The sequence below is a fragment of the Nicotiana tomentosiformis genome, chromosome 2 (assembly GCF_000390325.3).
Source record: "Nicotiana tomentosiformis chromosome 2, ASM39032v3, whole genome shotgun sequence".
Taxonomy (NCBI): domain Eukaryota; kingdom Viridiplantae; phylum Streptophyta; class Magnoliopsida; order Solanales; family Solanaceae; genus Nicotiana; species Nicotiana tomentosiformis.
This window is the reverse complement of record NC_090813.1, coordinates 189,001,529-189,014,595: the sequence shown is the minus strand read 5'-3', so window position 1 is coordinate 189,014,595 and position 13,067 is coordinate 189,001,529. Positions and strand designations below refer to the sequence as shown.

The window sequence follows — 13,067 nt, the reverse complement described above, 5'->3', positions numbered from 1 at the left end:
TATCTAATTATTGGAAAATATTGGGTAGTAATTTAGGAATTGGTTGCATACCAATGGATCTTCCATTAGAAATATATAATATGAACACCGTTAGCATTACATTCCATTGATGGAGATACAACCTTGGTTTCTAAATCAATTTAATCAAATCATCTCAACAAAATAGCTTTTCTTGATAATTCACAATTACAAAACTCGGTTTAAACTAACGGAGTAGATTTACGGCTTAAGTCAAGTTTCACACTATTTAAATAACCTTTTCACTCCTACGCCCAGTGGGATTCGACACCAACCTAGTTGGGTTATTATATTTGACACCGAACCCCTTATACCAATTATATAGGTGTAATTTGAGCATATCAAATTTTGGCTTCATTGCCGGGGAATACGGTTTTGAAAATTACTAACTAGTATGTGCTTTACTTGACGTCATCTTCTATTCCACCACAATTTGCTTGTTTTGCTTGGTGTCATTAGGTAAACATGGGCGAACCGGACGAAGAGAATGTGTTTGCGGATATAGATGAGTATATTGAGGATACAAATGCCATTGTCCCTCCAAGAGTTGACGCTGCCACCTTCAAAGTGGAACATAGTCTAATCCTAATGCTAAAAGCTGAGGGGTTCTTCCAAAATTCCACCGACGATGGTCCAACACAACATCTCAGAAATATTTTGGGTGTGTGTGTAATACACAAGCAGAATCATGTCTCGTGATGATGCCCTAAGGTTGAGGGTATTCAAGTACTCTCTAACTGGATAGGCAAGACAATGGATCCAAAATCTACCTCATAATTCCATCCACACTTGGACTGAACTTGTATTAGCTTTCCTATCAAAATGGTTTCCACAAAGCAAGAAGTCCGAGCTCCAGGATAAAATTTTCTTCTTCAAGTAATTACCAGGAGAGCATCTACATAAGGCATAGGATAGATTCAAGCTATATTTGGTGAGGTCGCCGAATCATGGCTTTCCGGATAATATTCTAGTGGAGAAGTTTTACATGGGCTTGGATCCTATGAATCAATCCATAGCCAAAAATGCAGCGGATGTGTCCTTTATGGATAAAACATTTGCAAGGGTCACACAAATCCTTGACAAGATGGCAGAACATAACCCAACTTGGCACTCAGAAGATACCACGAGTGGAATTGCATATAGTAGTACCTCCTTGACCAATATGATTAAGGAGAACCAAGAAAGAGATAAAATAATTGCCGGGCTTTCCACCAATATCAACGTGTTGACGAAAATGTTCACTGAAAGCCAAACAAAAAAGGTGAATGTTGTGGAAGATATGCAACCCATGTTGAATGAGGAATACTAAGAAGCAAATTATGTCAACAATTCTCAAGGAGGATATCAAAGACAATCCTACCAAGGTTCAACACAACAACACCAATGGAGGTCTAACCCGCAAGGGCAAGGCAACCAACAGTGGCGAAATGACCAAGGTAGTTCAAATCAAGGAAATTGGAGTAAAAACAACAATAATTTTTCAAATCGGAGTTCAAACCCCTATGTTCCACCAAAGGGGCAATATTCTAACTCTCCACATTGGAAAGAAAGCTCTTCAAGTGAGTCCAAGTTGGAAAACATGTTTGAAAGAGTATTGCAAAATTAAGAGAGATCCGACACTTCAATGAATAATATGACCGAGCTTGTGGATTCTCACACCACATCTATTCAAAAGTTGGAGATGCAAATGAGGGATCTTTCAAGAGATCAAAATCCGAAGCAAAAAGGCCCGCTCCCAAGTGATACAATTGCAAACCCAAAATGTAGTGGGAGTGGGCCAACTTCTCATTGTATGGCAATCACAACTCGAAGTGGGAAACATGAACAAGTGGTCAAAGTGAAAAATTCTGAACAAGAAGTTGAGGCACAAGTTGAGGTGTCAATTGTTGTTAAGTTGAAAGATTCCCGAAGAAGGTGAGAACTCAAGAAGTGAACCAGGAAGAGGTGAAGGAAAAGGTAATAGAGGCACCAAAAACTCTAGCACCAATTCTTAGACCTCATCCACCTTTCCCTCAAAGACTTGGTAGAAAGGTTGATGATAGCAAACTCGAGAAATTCTATGACATCCTAAAGCAATTATCAGTGAAAATTCCATTTGTGGAAGCATTTCAAGAGATGACAGGTTTTGCTAAGTACTTGAAGGACTTGATCACTAAAAAGAAAACCACCAAGAATGGAGTGGTGATTGTGACTCACCAGGTTAGTTCCATCATTGCAACAACTGCCTTCCAAAAGAAAGAGGACCCGAGAGCCTTCACCATTCCATGCACTATTGGATTGCGCAATTTTGCACGAGCCCTATGTGATAATGGGGCTAGCATCAACTTAATGCCCCTTGCTATTTACAAGAAAGCGGGATTAGGTATGCCTAGGCCTACAAGTATGAGGTTGCAAATGGCCGACCGTTCAATAAAGCGATTGGTGGGAATAGTTGATGATGTACTTGTGAAAGTGGGCAAGTTTCTCCTCCTTACCGACTTTGTTATTATCGATTGTGCTGTTGATAAAGAAATCCCTATCATCTTGGGTAGACCATTCGTTGCTACCGGGAGGGCACTCATGGACTTGGAACAAAATGAGATCAAGTTCTGAGTTATTGACGAATAAGTTACCTTTTAAGCGAGTAAGGGTATGAAATTGCCACATGCATACGAAAGTATCTCAGTCATTGATGTTATTGATGAGGTAGAGGATGCAGTCAAGGTGAAGATGGAGGAGGACCACCTTGGTGAGGCATTGGCAGCTATTTTGGTGAATTTTGATGGTAAGTACATGGAAGGATATATGGAATCGGTGAACACATTGGAAGGGCTTGGGTCCTACACGTATACACCAAAGAAGCTTTTTCTTGACTTAGAGAATAGAGCCATGTCGCCCGCTAAGCCTTCAATTATCGAGCCTCCACAACTTGAGCTAAAACCACTCCAGCCGCACTTAATGTATAAATTTCTTGGCTCTAATGAAACTCTACCAGTAATTGTTTCATCTTTATTGAGTGATGTGCTAGTTGAACACTTATTGGATACCTTGAGGGAGCACAAACAAGCCATTGGTTGGACTATAGCAGATATCCGGGTGATTCCTACTGGAATTTGTGAGTACAATATACAATTGGAGCAAGAGATCAAACCTAGTGTGGAATATCAAAGAAGGTTAAATCCTTCCATGCAAGAGGTGGTGAAGAAAGAAATAATAAAATGGTTGGATGCCAGGGTTGTTTACCCCATTGACGATAGTCCTTGGGTGAGTTCGGAGCAATGTGTGCCAAAGAAATGAGGCATGACTGTGATGCATAATGACAAAAATAAACTTATCCCAACGAGGACGGTGACCGGGTGGAGAGTTTGCATGGACTACCGGAAGCTCAATAATTCTACTAGCAAAGGCCATTTCCCTATGACTTTTATTGATCAAATGCTTGATTGGCTAGCGGGAAGGTCATTTTATTGCTTTTTGGATGGTTATTCTTGCTATAACCAAATCAACATTACCTTAGAGGACCAAGAGAAGACGACATTCAAATGCCCGTATGGAACCATCGCTTTTAGACGAATGCCATTTGGGCTATGAAATGCCCCAACTACATTTCAACAGTACATGATGTCAATTTTCTCAGACATGGTGGAGGATTTCCTAGAATTATTGATAGATGACTTCTCTGTAGTTGGTGATTCCTTTGAACATTGTCTTGAAAACCTTAGGCAAGTGCTCAAAAGATGTGAGGAAATAAACCTTGTGCTCAATTGGGAAAAATATCACTTCATGGTAGATGAGGGTATTGTTTTTGGTCACAAAATCTCCAATCAAGGCATAGAAGTTGACCGGGCAAATATTGAGATCATTTCCAAGCTTCCTCCTCCCACTTCGGTAAAAGGTATTCAGAGTTTTTTTTGGGGTATGTGGGTTTTTATAGGGGATTTATTAAACATTTCTCAAAAATTGCAAGTCCCATGTACAAGCTCCTTGAAAAATATGCTAAGTTCGAGTTCGATGAGAAGTGCCCAATAACTTTTGAGGAATTGAAAGCAAGGCTCACTACGACACCTTTTATTGTCACACCCGATTGCTCTCTTCCATTTGAACTAATGTGTGACGCCAGTGGTGTGGCTATTGGAGCGGTGCTTGGTCAACGGAATAACAAGATTCTTCATCATGTCTACTACGCAAGCAAGACACTCAATGATGCACAACTGAATTATACTGTAACTGAGCAAGAATTGCTTGCTATTGTCTATGCTTTTGAAAATTTCCGGGCCTACTTGTTGGGATCCAAAGTGATAGTCTACACCGATCATGCTGCACTCCGCTACCTTATGGCGAAGAATGATGCTAAACCAAGATTGATTAGGTGGGTACTTTTATTACAAGAGTTTGACTTTGAGGTCAAAGATCGGAAAGGAATAGAGAATCAGGTTGCAAATCACTTATCTAGGCTTGAAGAGGCAGGAAGACCAAAATAAGATCTTGAAATTAATGATGCGACTTCCCAGATGAACACGTATTAGCAATATCTAGCGCCTCCACTCCTTGGTATGCCGGCATCGCTAACTTCTTGGTTAGTGACCTTGACCCCGACGGATTGGAAACTTATCAAAAGAAAACATTCTTGCGGGAATGTAGGCAATACTATTGGGAGGAGACCTTTTTGTTCCAGATTTGTGCCGACAACATCATTCGGCGTTGTGTTTCGAAAAATGAGATAATTCAAATTCTCAAAGCGTGTCATGACTCCCCAGTTGGAGGTCACCACGGTGGAAATCGTACTGCGACAAAAGTGTTGGAATGTGGCTATTATTGGCCATCGATCTACCAAGATGCAAACCAAATGGTTAGGGCATGTGATCAATGTCAAAGACAAGGATCAATTTCTAGAATGCATGAGATACCTGTGAACTTTGTGATGTAGGTCGATATCTTTGATGTGTGGGGGATAGATTTCATGGGGCCCTTCATAAGTTCTTATGGCATGACATATGTCTTGGTGTCAGTAGATTATGTCTCTAACTGGGTTGAGGCAATTGCATTGCCGAACAACGAGGCAAGAAGTGTAATCGCCTTCTTGAAGAAGAACATATTTACTCGGTTTGGAACCCCAAGGGCCATCCTTAGTGATGGTGGTTCTCATTTTTGCAACAAAGCTTTTTTCGGATTGCTCGAAAAATATGGAGTTAAGCACAAGGTGGACACCCCTTATCATCCTCAGTCAAGTGGTCAAGTTGAAGTCTCTAACCGGGAGATCAAAAGCATACTAGCAAAAACTGTTAATGCAAACAGGACCGACTGGTCAAAGAAGCTAGACGATGCATTGTGGGCCTATCGAACGGCATTTAAGACACCCATTGGCACTTCACCTTACCAGTTAGTTTTTGGTAAGGCTTGTCACTTCCCTGTGGAACTTGAACTCAAAGCCATGTGGGCATTGAAAAAGTTAAACCTTGACTGGACTGAAGCTGCTGATCTAAGGATGACATAACTCAATGAGATGGAAGAGTTCCGTTTCCATGCCTACGAGAATGGAGCCATGTAAAAAGAAAGAATCAATTTTGTTCATGACAAGAAGATTTCGAAGCGGGAATTCAAATCCGGTGACTTGGTCTTACTCTTCAACTCAAGATTGAAGTTCTTTCCGGGAAAACTCAAATCCAAATGGTCAGGCCCGTTCAAAATTGTGAGTGTGTCTTCCTATGGTTCTATTGAATTAAAATCCAAGGATGGGACTCAAACTTTCTAAGTAAATGGCCAAAGGGTCAAGCACTACCTCAGAACCAATGGAGAAAGGCAACTGATAGAATAATTCACACTCAAGGATAGTCCTGTTCCCATCCCCACAAATGATTAGCCAAAATTAGGGCAACATCGTCATGCCGCGACGTTAAATCAAGCGCTTTTTGGGAGGCAACCCAAAAGTTAGTAACATCAATTTTTTTAGATTTTAATTTTGGTAGGTTTATTTGTGAGTGTTGGAAAGTTTGACGTGTGTATTAGAATGTAGATTACCCAAAATACAAGGAGATATGATGCAAAGCCAGAGGGAAAATTAAGGAAAGCAAGCTGAGCTTCAGCTTTTGTTCTGCGGCAACTTATGCGACTACATAACGATCGCAGAATTAGGCTGAATACCAGTCACATTGGACTTCAAAAAAAGCAGAGGACATTCAACATCTGCGGCCCGGACAAACATTATGCGATCACAGAATGGGTCCCACATGTCATGCACACAACCCAGTATTAACCCATCGCAAAATACATATGCGGCCACATATTATGTTATGCGATGGCTAATTAGCCGCAAACCCTCAGGTAATAAAAACGACTCTTTATCTTTTTTCCTGCCATCTCTCTTCTCTAACCTCACGCAGATAGACACAAAGAATAACACAAAAGATATCACATTGAGCAAAATAGCAAGAAATTGAACAGAAACGGCTCACCTTTGTCGCGAATTTACACCAACTTAGCTTGCTAAATCATCTAACATCTGGTATGTATATTTCCAACGTTTCTCCTACTCAGTTTAAGTAAAAATTATTATGTGCTTTCACTCACCTCATTCTCCCACCTCATCTATGATACCCGTCTCTATTTCCCCAATTTCTTTTATCTTCTATACTAGGAATCAACTTTGGGGGAACTTATTTACTGTGGGTAAATTAAGATTTTAGGGTTTAATGTTAGGGTTACTGATTTGAGGGCTGGGGGTTAGTAACTTATGTTTAGCTAAGCATGAAATCGACCTCAGGATTGAAAGTATATTGGTCTATTAAGAGTTGTGATTTAGCTATTTAGTTTTGCATATAATATAACATGTGAGGGAAAGTTCATGGAGAAGACGAAGTCTGCAGATGCGGAACTTATTTGCGGTCCGCATAGTGGTCGCAAAGTTAGGTAGAATCAACTCAAGTTCAAGATACAAAATGCGACCGATCTGCGGTCGCACACTTGTTCTGTGATCACTTGTACGAACCACATAAGTGTTTTTTGCTACATATCAGTCTTGTTCTGCGTTATGGTTCGCGGTCCGCAGAGTTGATTTGCGATCGCATACCGGCTCGCAGAACATTTTGTGTCTCTCATTTCTATGCCAGATGTTACACATGCCCTACCTTGTAATAACTCTTCGATTAATTGGCAGGAATGACACCAAAGAAATTCTTAGCATCGCGAACACCCACCACTCGAGGAAAGAGAGGGGCTGTAGCTATAAGCCCACAATCACAACAATCCCAACGCAAACGTCCGGGCATATCCAAAAATTCATCTGAGCCTACCTCCCAGTCTGAAGAGAAGGAGGCACAGCTTGACCTTTTACCACTAGTTGACCTCCAGGCCGAAGCACGCAGAAAGAGTGGTGAGGATCTCATTTTTAGGATTCCCGGCTCTTGGACTCTTTGCAGAGATGGTCTGGCAAAGAGAAAGATCCTCGAAGAAATGCAGTTGAGTTTGAGTGGTCTTAAAGAATACTATCCTATGTGATAGAAAACATCAAAAATAGGGGATGGGATTCTTCAGTAAAGTTCCGGGAGAGTACAACGAGATGCTTGTTAGGGAATTTATGTTGCGTATGCTACATCCAGGAATTTAGAACGAAAGAGAAACTGTCGATACTTGAAATCTATCTTAGTCCAAGGAGTTGAAATATTCTGTTATTCTCCATCCATCAATGATGTGTATTTCAAAGAGTGGGAGCCAGCATGGCAGAATATGAGGCAAAAATTGCAAATAAGGAATCTGAGTGTGCGTGGGTAGCCTCTGTCATAGCCAAAGGAACTCCGCCCTGGATTGCACTGCGCCCGAAAATTCACAAGAGGAATTTCACCCAAGAGGGCCGGTATTGGCTAAGTTTTGTCTGCTCTCATATATTGCCTACGAGAAATTAGACCGACATCACTATCAAGAAGGCGATCTTTATTGCTTGCATCATGTAGGGTATCAAGATTAATGTGGGAGAGCTTATACTTCCTGAGATTGGGATCAGGGCGAACCTGAAAGAAACCTCGCTCCCTTTTCCATGCTTAATCTATGCTTTGTGTCAAGACGCGGCGGTTCCTCCGTTCCCTAAACATGACCGCAAAGAAAAAGTTGTTCAGGACATTGACATCACTCGACTCAATGATGCTGTGGATAAAGTGGCTGAAGATCCACCAGAGCAGTCACTCACTCTCCCTCCGGCATCTTCCGTCTCAGCAACACTTGCTGCCTTATCAGTGCTAGACATTTCTTCGGCACCTGCCACCTCCAGTTCCATTCCCAGACCAGCCATTTCAACACCAACTGCATCACTGCCTGCACTCTCCATGCTTGGTCTACTAGCACAAAATGCAAATGCCAAAGTAGATAAATTGACAAAAGAACTTTTATCGCTCATCCAGCAAACATTGGCCCCACTCCAAACCCCAATAATTAATCTTCAAAAGCAACATCTATCATATGAAGATCGACTCAAGAACTTTGAAGCATGCCTCGAGAAGGTTGAATGGGGAGGAGTTGGGGACATGCCTCATCTTAAAGAGGATGTAGCTGAGCTCAAGACGGAGCTTCATAAGATGCAGACACTGGAGTTTGATTTGACCACACTTCTTCCGGTAGAAGGGGAGCATGGCATCGACACCTCTCATATACCAAGTCTTGATCTAGATTTCATAAACTTCCCATCAGTTGAGGAGGCGCATGGTACTGACATCTCACAAACTCCGGGTTTCATTGCTCAAAACAATGATCATTCAGAAGAGGAATATGGAGACTCTCGTGAGGAAATTGATGAGGAGCAGATATTTAAAGAGGGTGATGATCAGAGGGATAACATAGGCAAACAGGTTGCTACTGTTGCAGAGGAACATGGTGGAGATGAGGATGATGTGCAGAGAACTGTCGCACATTCACTTGCAGATATGGCTGCAAGAGCTACTACCACGACCACACAGCTTTCATCGGGTGATGCCAGCAGCTCACAGGTTCAGGTTCTGGCTCTGCAATAGGCGGAGCTTCCTACTTTGGTCTCAGACATCGTAGCCCAGTCAGATAATCCACCCACTACCTCCACAGTTTCATCTCTAGGCCCCACGGCCGCCTAAGATATTCCAAGCGCCTAGTGCGCCCCAGGATGCTCCTAAACTTTGTTCTTATTTTGTTTTCAATGCATTGGGGACACTGCATGTTCTTAAGTTGGGGGTGGGGTATTCGACAGACTTTTGCAACTTGTATATACATTCTTAGTCCCACTAGTGTAGATTTGTATATAGTAATAAATTCCCCTTGGTTTTTCTTTGCCGGGTTCTTTTTCAAGGGTGTAATAGTAGAACCATGGTCGTAGCATAAAATGTTTTGACTTATTTGGTGCTTTTGCTCTAGATTCAAGCATATAATAAGTATTTGTGGAATAAATTGCACCCATCAAATTTTGTGAATAAACAGTTAGTAATTTTTGTGAAATCGAGGCTCGCTCTTTGACTTTGTGCTTACTTAGAATCTCAAATATCATTTGATGAAGCATTGAATTGCCTTGTACTCACTTGAAGGCTAAAATTATACCGATTCGAGCAATTGGTTGGCATAAATTGGTTGTTCTTAATTGTTACTTCTTTTATAGTTTTGAAAATCATAAAGAGGAAATACTATCTAATTATTGGAAAATATTGGGTAGTAATTTAGGAATTGGTTGCATACCAATGGATCTTCCATTAGAAATATATAATATGAACACCGTTAGCATTACATTCCATTGATGGAGATACAACCTTGGTTTCTAAATCAATTTAATCAAATCATCTCAACAAAATAGCTTTTCTTGATAATTCACAATTACAAAACTCGATTTAAACTAACGGAGTAGATTTACGGCTTAAGTCAAGTTTCGCACTATTTAAATAACCTTTTCACTCCTACGCCCAGTGGGATTCGACACCAACCTAGTTGGGTTATTATATTTGACACCGAACCCCTTATACCAATTATATAGGTGTAATTTGAGCATATCAAATTTTGGCTTCATTGTCGGGGAATACGGTTTTGAAAATTACTAACTAGTATGTGCTTTACTTGACGTCATCTTCTATTCCACCACAATTTGCTTGTTTTGCTTGGTGTCATTAGGTAAACATGGGCGAGCCGGACGAAGAGAATGTGTTTGCAGATATAGATGAGTATATTGAGGATACAAATGCCATTGTCCCTCCAAGAGTTGACGCTGCCACCTTCAAAGTGGAACATAGTCTAATCCTAATGCTAAAAGCTGAGGGGTTCTTCTGAAATTCCACCGACGATGGTCCAACACAACATCTCAGAAATATTTTGGGTGTGTGTGTAATACACAAGCAGAATCATGTCTCGTGATGATGCCCTAAGGTTGAGGGTATTCAAGTACTCTCTAACTAGATAGGCAAGACAGTGGATCCAAAATCTACCTCATAATTCCATCCACACTTGGACTGAACTTGTCTGAGCTTTCCTATCAAAATGGTTTCCACAAAGCAAGAAGTCCGAGCTCCTGGATAAAATTTTCTTCTTCAAGTAATTACCAGGAGAGCATCTACATAAGGCATGGGATAGATTCAAGCTATATTTGGTGAGGTCGCCGAATCATGGCTTTCCGGATAATATTCTAGTGGAGAAGTTTTACATGGGCTTGGATCCTATGAATCAATCCATAGCCAAAAATGCAGCGGATGTGTCCTTTATGGATAAAACATTTGCAAGGGTCACACAAATCCTTGACTAGATGGCAGAACATAACCCAACTTGGCACTCGGAAGATACCACGAGTGGAATTGCATATGGTACTACCTCCTTGACCAATATGATTAAGGAGAACCAAGAAAGAGATAAAATAATTGCCGGGCTTGCCACCAATATCAACGTGTTGACGAAAATGTTCACTGAAAGCCAAACAAAAAAGGTGAATGTTGTGGAAGATATGCAACCCATGTTGAATGAGGAATACTAAGAAGCAAATTATGTCAACAATTCTCAAGGAGGATATCAAAGACAATCCTACCAAGGTTCAACACAACAACACCAATGGAGGTCTAACCCGCAAGGGCAAGGCAACCAACAGTGGCGAAACGACCAAGGTAGTTCAAATCAAGGAAATTGGAGTAAAAACAACAATAATTTTTCAAATCGGAGTTCAAACCCCTATGTTCCACCAAAGGGGCAATATTCTAACTCTCCACATTGGAAAGAAAGCTCTTCAAATGAGTCCAAGTTGGAAAACATGCTTGAAAGAGTATTGCAAAATCAAGAGAGTCATGACACGCTTCTAAATATTGAGAAGTTGACCGGGCAAATATTGAGATCATTTCCAAGCTTCCTCCTCCCACTTCGGTAAAAGGTATTCAGAGTTTTTTTTGGGGTATGTGGGTTTTTATAGGGGATTTATTAAACATTTCTCAAAAATTGCAAGTCCCATGTACAAGCTCCTTGAAAAATATGCTAAGTTCGAGTTCGATGAGAAGTGCCCAATAACTTTTGAGGAATTGAAAGCAAGGCTCACTACGACACCTTTTATTGTCACACCCGATTGCTCTCTTCCATTTGAATTAATGTGTGACGCCAGTGGTGTGGCTATTGGAGCGGTGCTTGGTCAACGGAATAACAAGATTCTTCATCATGTCTACTACGCAAGCAAGACACTCAATGATGCACAACTGAATTACACTGTAACTGAGCAAGAATTGCTTGCTATTGTCTATGCTTTTGAAAATTTCCGGGCCTACTTGTTGGGATCCAAAATGATAGTCTACACCGATCATGCTACACTCCGCTACCTTATGGCGAAGAATGATGCTAAACCAAGATTGATTAGGTGGGTACTTTTATTACAAGAGTTTGACTTTGAGGTCAAAGATCGGAAAGGAATAGAGAGTCAGGTTGCAAATCACTTATCTAGGCTTGAAGAGGCAGGAAGACCAAAATAAGATCTTGAAATTAATGATGCGACTTCCAGATGAACACGTATTAGCAATATCTAGCGCCTCCACTCCTTGGTATGCCGGCATCGCTAACTTCTTGGTTAGTGACCTTGACCCCGACGGATTGGAAACTTATCAAAAGAAAACATTCTTGCGGGAATGTAGGCAATACTATTGGGAGGAGACCTTTTTGTTCCAGATTTGTGCCGACAACATCATTCGGCGTTGTGTTTCGAAAGATGAGATAACTCAAATTCTCAAAGCGTGTCATGACTCCCCAGTTGGAGGTCACCACGGTGGAAATCGTACTGTGACAAAAGTGTTGGAATGTGGCTATTATTGCAAAATCTCAGGCCGGGGAAGGAGCACAGACTCCCGCCGCCCGTACCCCAAAGCAGCGGGTCTAGGTCGACCAGGTTCTTGAGGTCATACCGATGCAGCCGGTAGCTCCAGTTCAGCCCGAGGCTAGGGCAGTAGTTTCTCAGGGGGAGCAGCTCAGGCTCGAGAGGTATAAGAAGTACCACCCTCCTACTTTCAGTGGCTCGGCATCAGAGGATGCCCAGGGTTTTCTTGAGGAGTGCTATCGTATACTCCATACTATGGGTGTTGCGGAGTCTAGTGGGGTTTCTTTCACTATGTTCCAGCTTAGAGGAGCGGTCTATCAGTGGTGGCGAGCATATATTCTTGAGGGAGTATGTCCTACAGAGTCTCAGAGATGCATGGCGCGCAGAGTTTGAGCAGTTGCGCTAGGGTTCTATGACCGTGTCAGAGTATGCAGTCCAATTTAGTTATTTATCTAGGTATGCACCAGTCTTGGTTGCTACTTTTCGAGAGAGGGTTCGTCAATTTATTGAGGGGCTCAACCTCAGTATCAGATTTAGCATGGCCTGAGAGTTGGAGATGGACATCACATACCAGCAGGTGGTGGGGATCGTTAGGAGATTGAAGGGTATGTTGACTCGGGAGAGAGAGGAGAGGGAGGCCAAGAGGTATCGAGAGTCTAGCACATATAATGGTACTCGTGCCCCAGCTGCAGCTTGTCAGGGTAGGGGCTATATGGGTCTCCTCGTTCATTCAATACTTCCAGCCGCCAGCGGTGCTTAGGCCACTCCTAGGCCCCAGCTCCTTATTATGTACCGCCAT

General features: G+C 41.8%; 2 protein-coding genes across 2 annotated transcripts; both read left to right on the top strand.

The window, feature by feature from the left end:
• Positions 1–1,651: 1,651 nt before the first annotated feature.
• Positions 1,652–2,610, top strand: LOC104099182 (uncharacterized). Its single transcript, XM_009606098.1, has 2 exons — positions 1,652–1,932; positions 2,037–2,610. The coding sequence occupies exons 1-2, from the start codon at positions 1,652–1,654 to the stop codon at positions 2,608–2,610; spliced, it is 855 nt and encodes a 284-aa protein (XP_009604393.1).
• A 39-nt stretch (positions 2,611–2,649) lies between these two features.
• LOC138906277 (uncharacterized) lies at positions 2,650–5,491 on the top strand. Its single transcript, XM_070194812.1, has 4 exons — positions 2,650–3,261; positions 3,613–3,885; positions 3,978–4,430; positions 4,925–5,491. Exons 1-4 carry the CDS (start codon positions 2,650–2,652, stop codon positions 5,489–5,491), a joined length of 1,905 nt encoding a protein of 634 aa, XP_070050913.1.
• Positions 5,492–13,067: the final 7,576 nt, after the last annotated feature.

Bases quoted from the DNA above. Each gene is read 5' to 3' on its own strand.
- LOC138906277 (XM_070194812.1), top strand. From the start codon at position 2,650: ATGAAATTGCCACATGCATACGAAAGTATCTCAGTCATTGATGTTATT. The intron at 3,262-3,612 runs GTGAGTTCGGAG...ACATTTCAACAG, and splicing joins CCATTGACGATAGTCCTTGG to TACATGATGTCAATTTTCTC. The intron at 3,886-3,977 runs GTAAAAGGTATT...CCCATGTACAAG, and splicing joins AGCTTCCTCCTCCCACTTCG to CTCCTTGAAAAATATGCTAA.
- LOC104099182 (XM_009606098.1), top strand. From the start codon at position 1,652: ATGACCGAGCTTGTGGATTCTCACACCACATCTATTCAAAAGTTGGAG. The intron at 1,933-2,036 runs GTGAGAACTCAA...TTTCCCTCAAAG, and splicing joins TTGAAAGATTCCCGAAGAAG to ACTTGGTAGAAAGGTTGATG.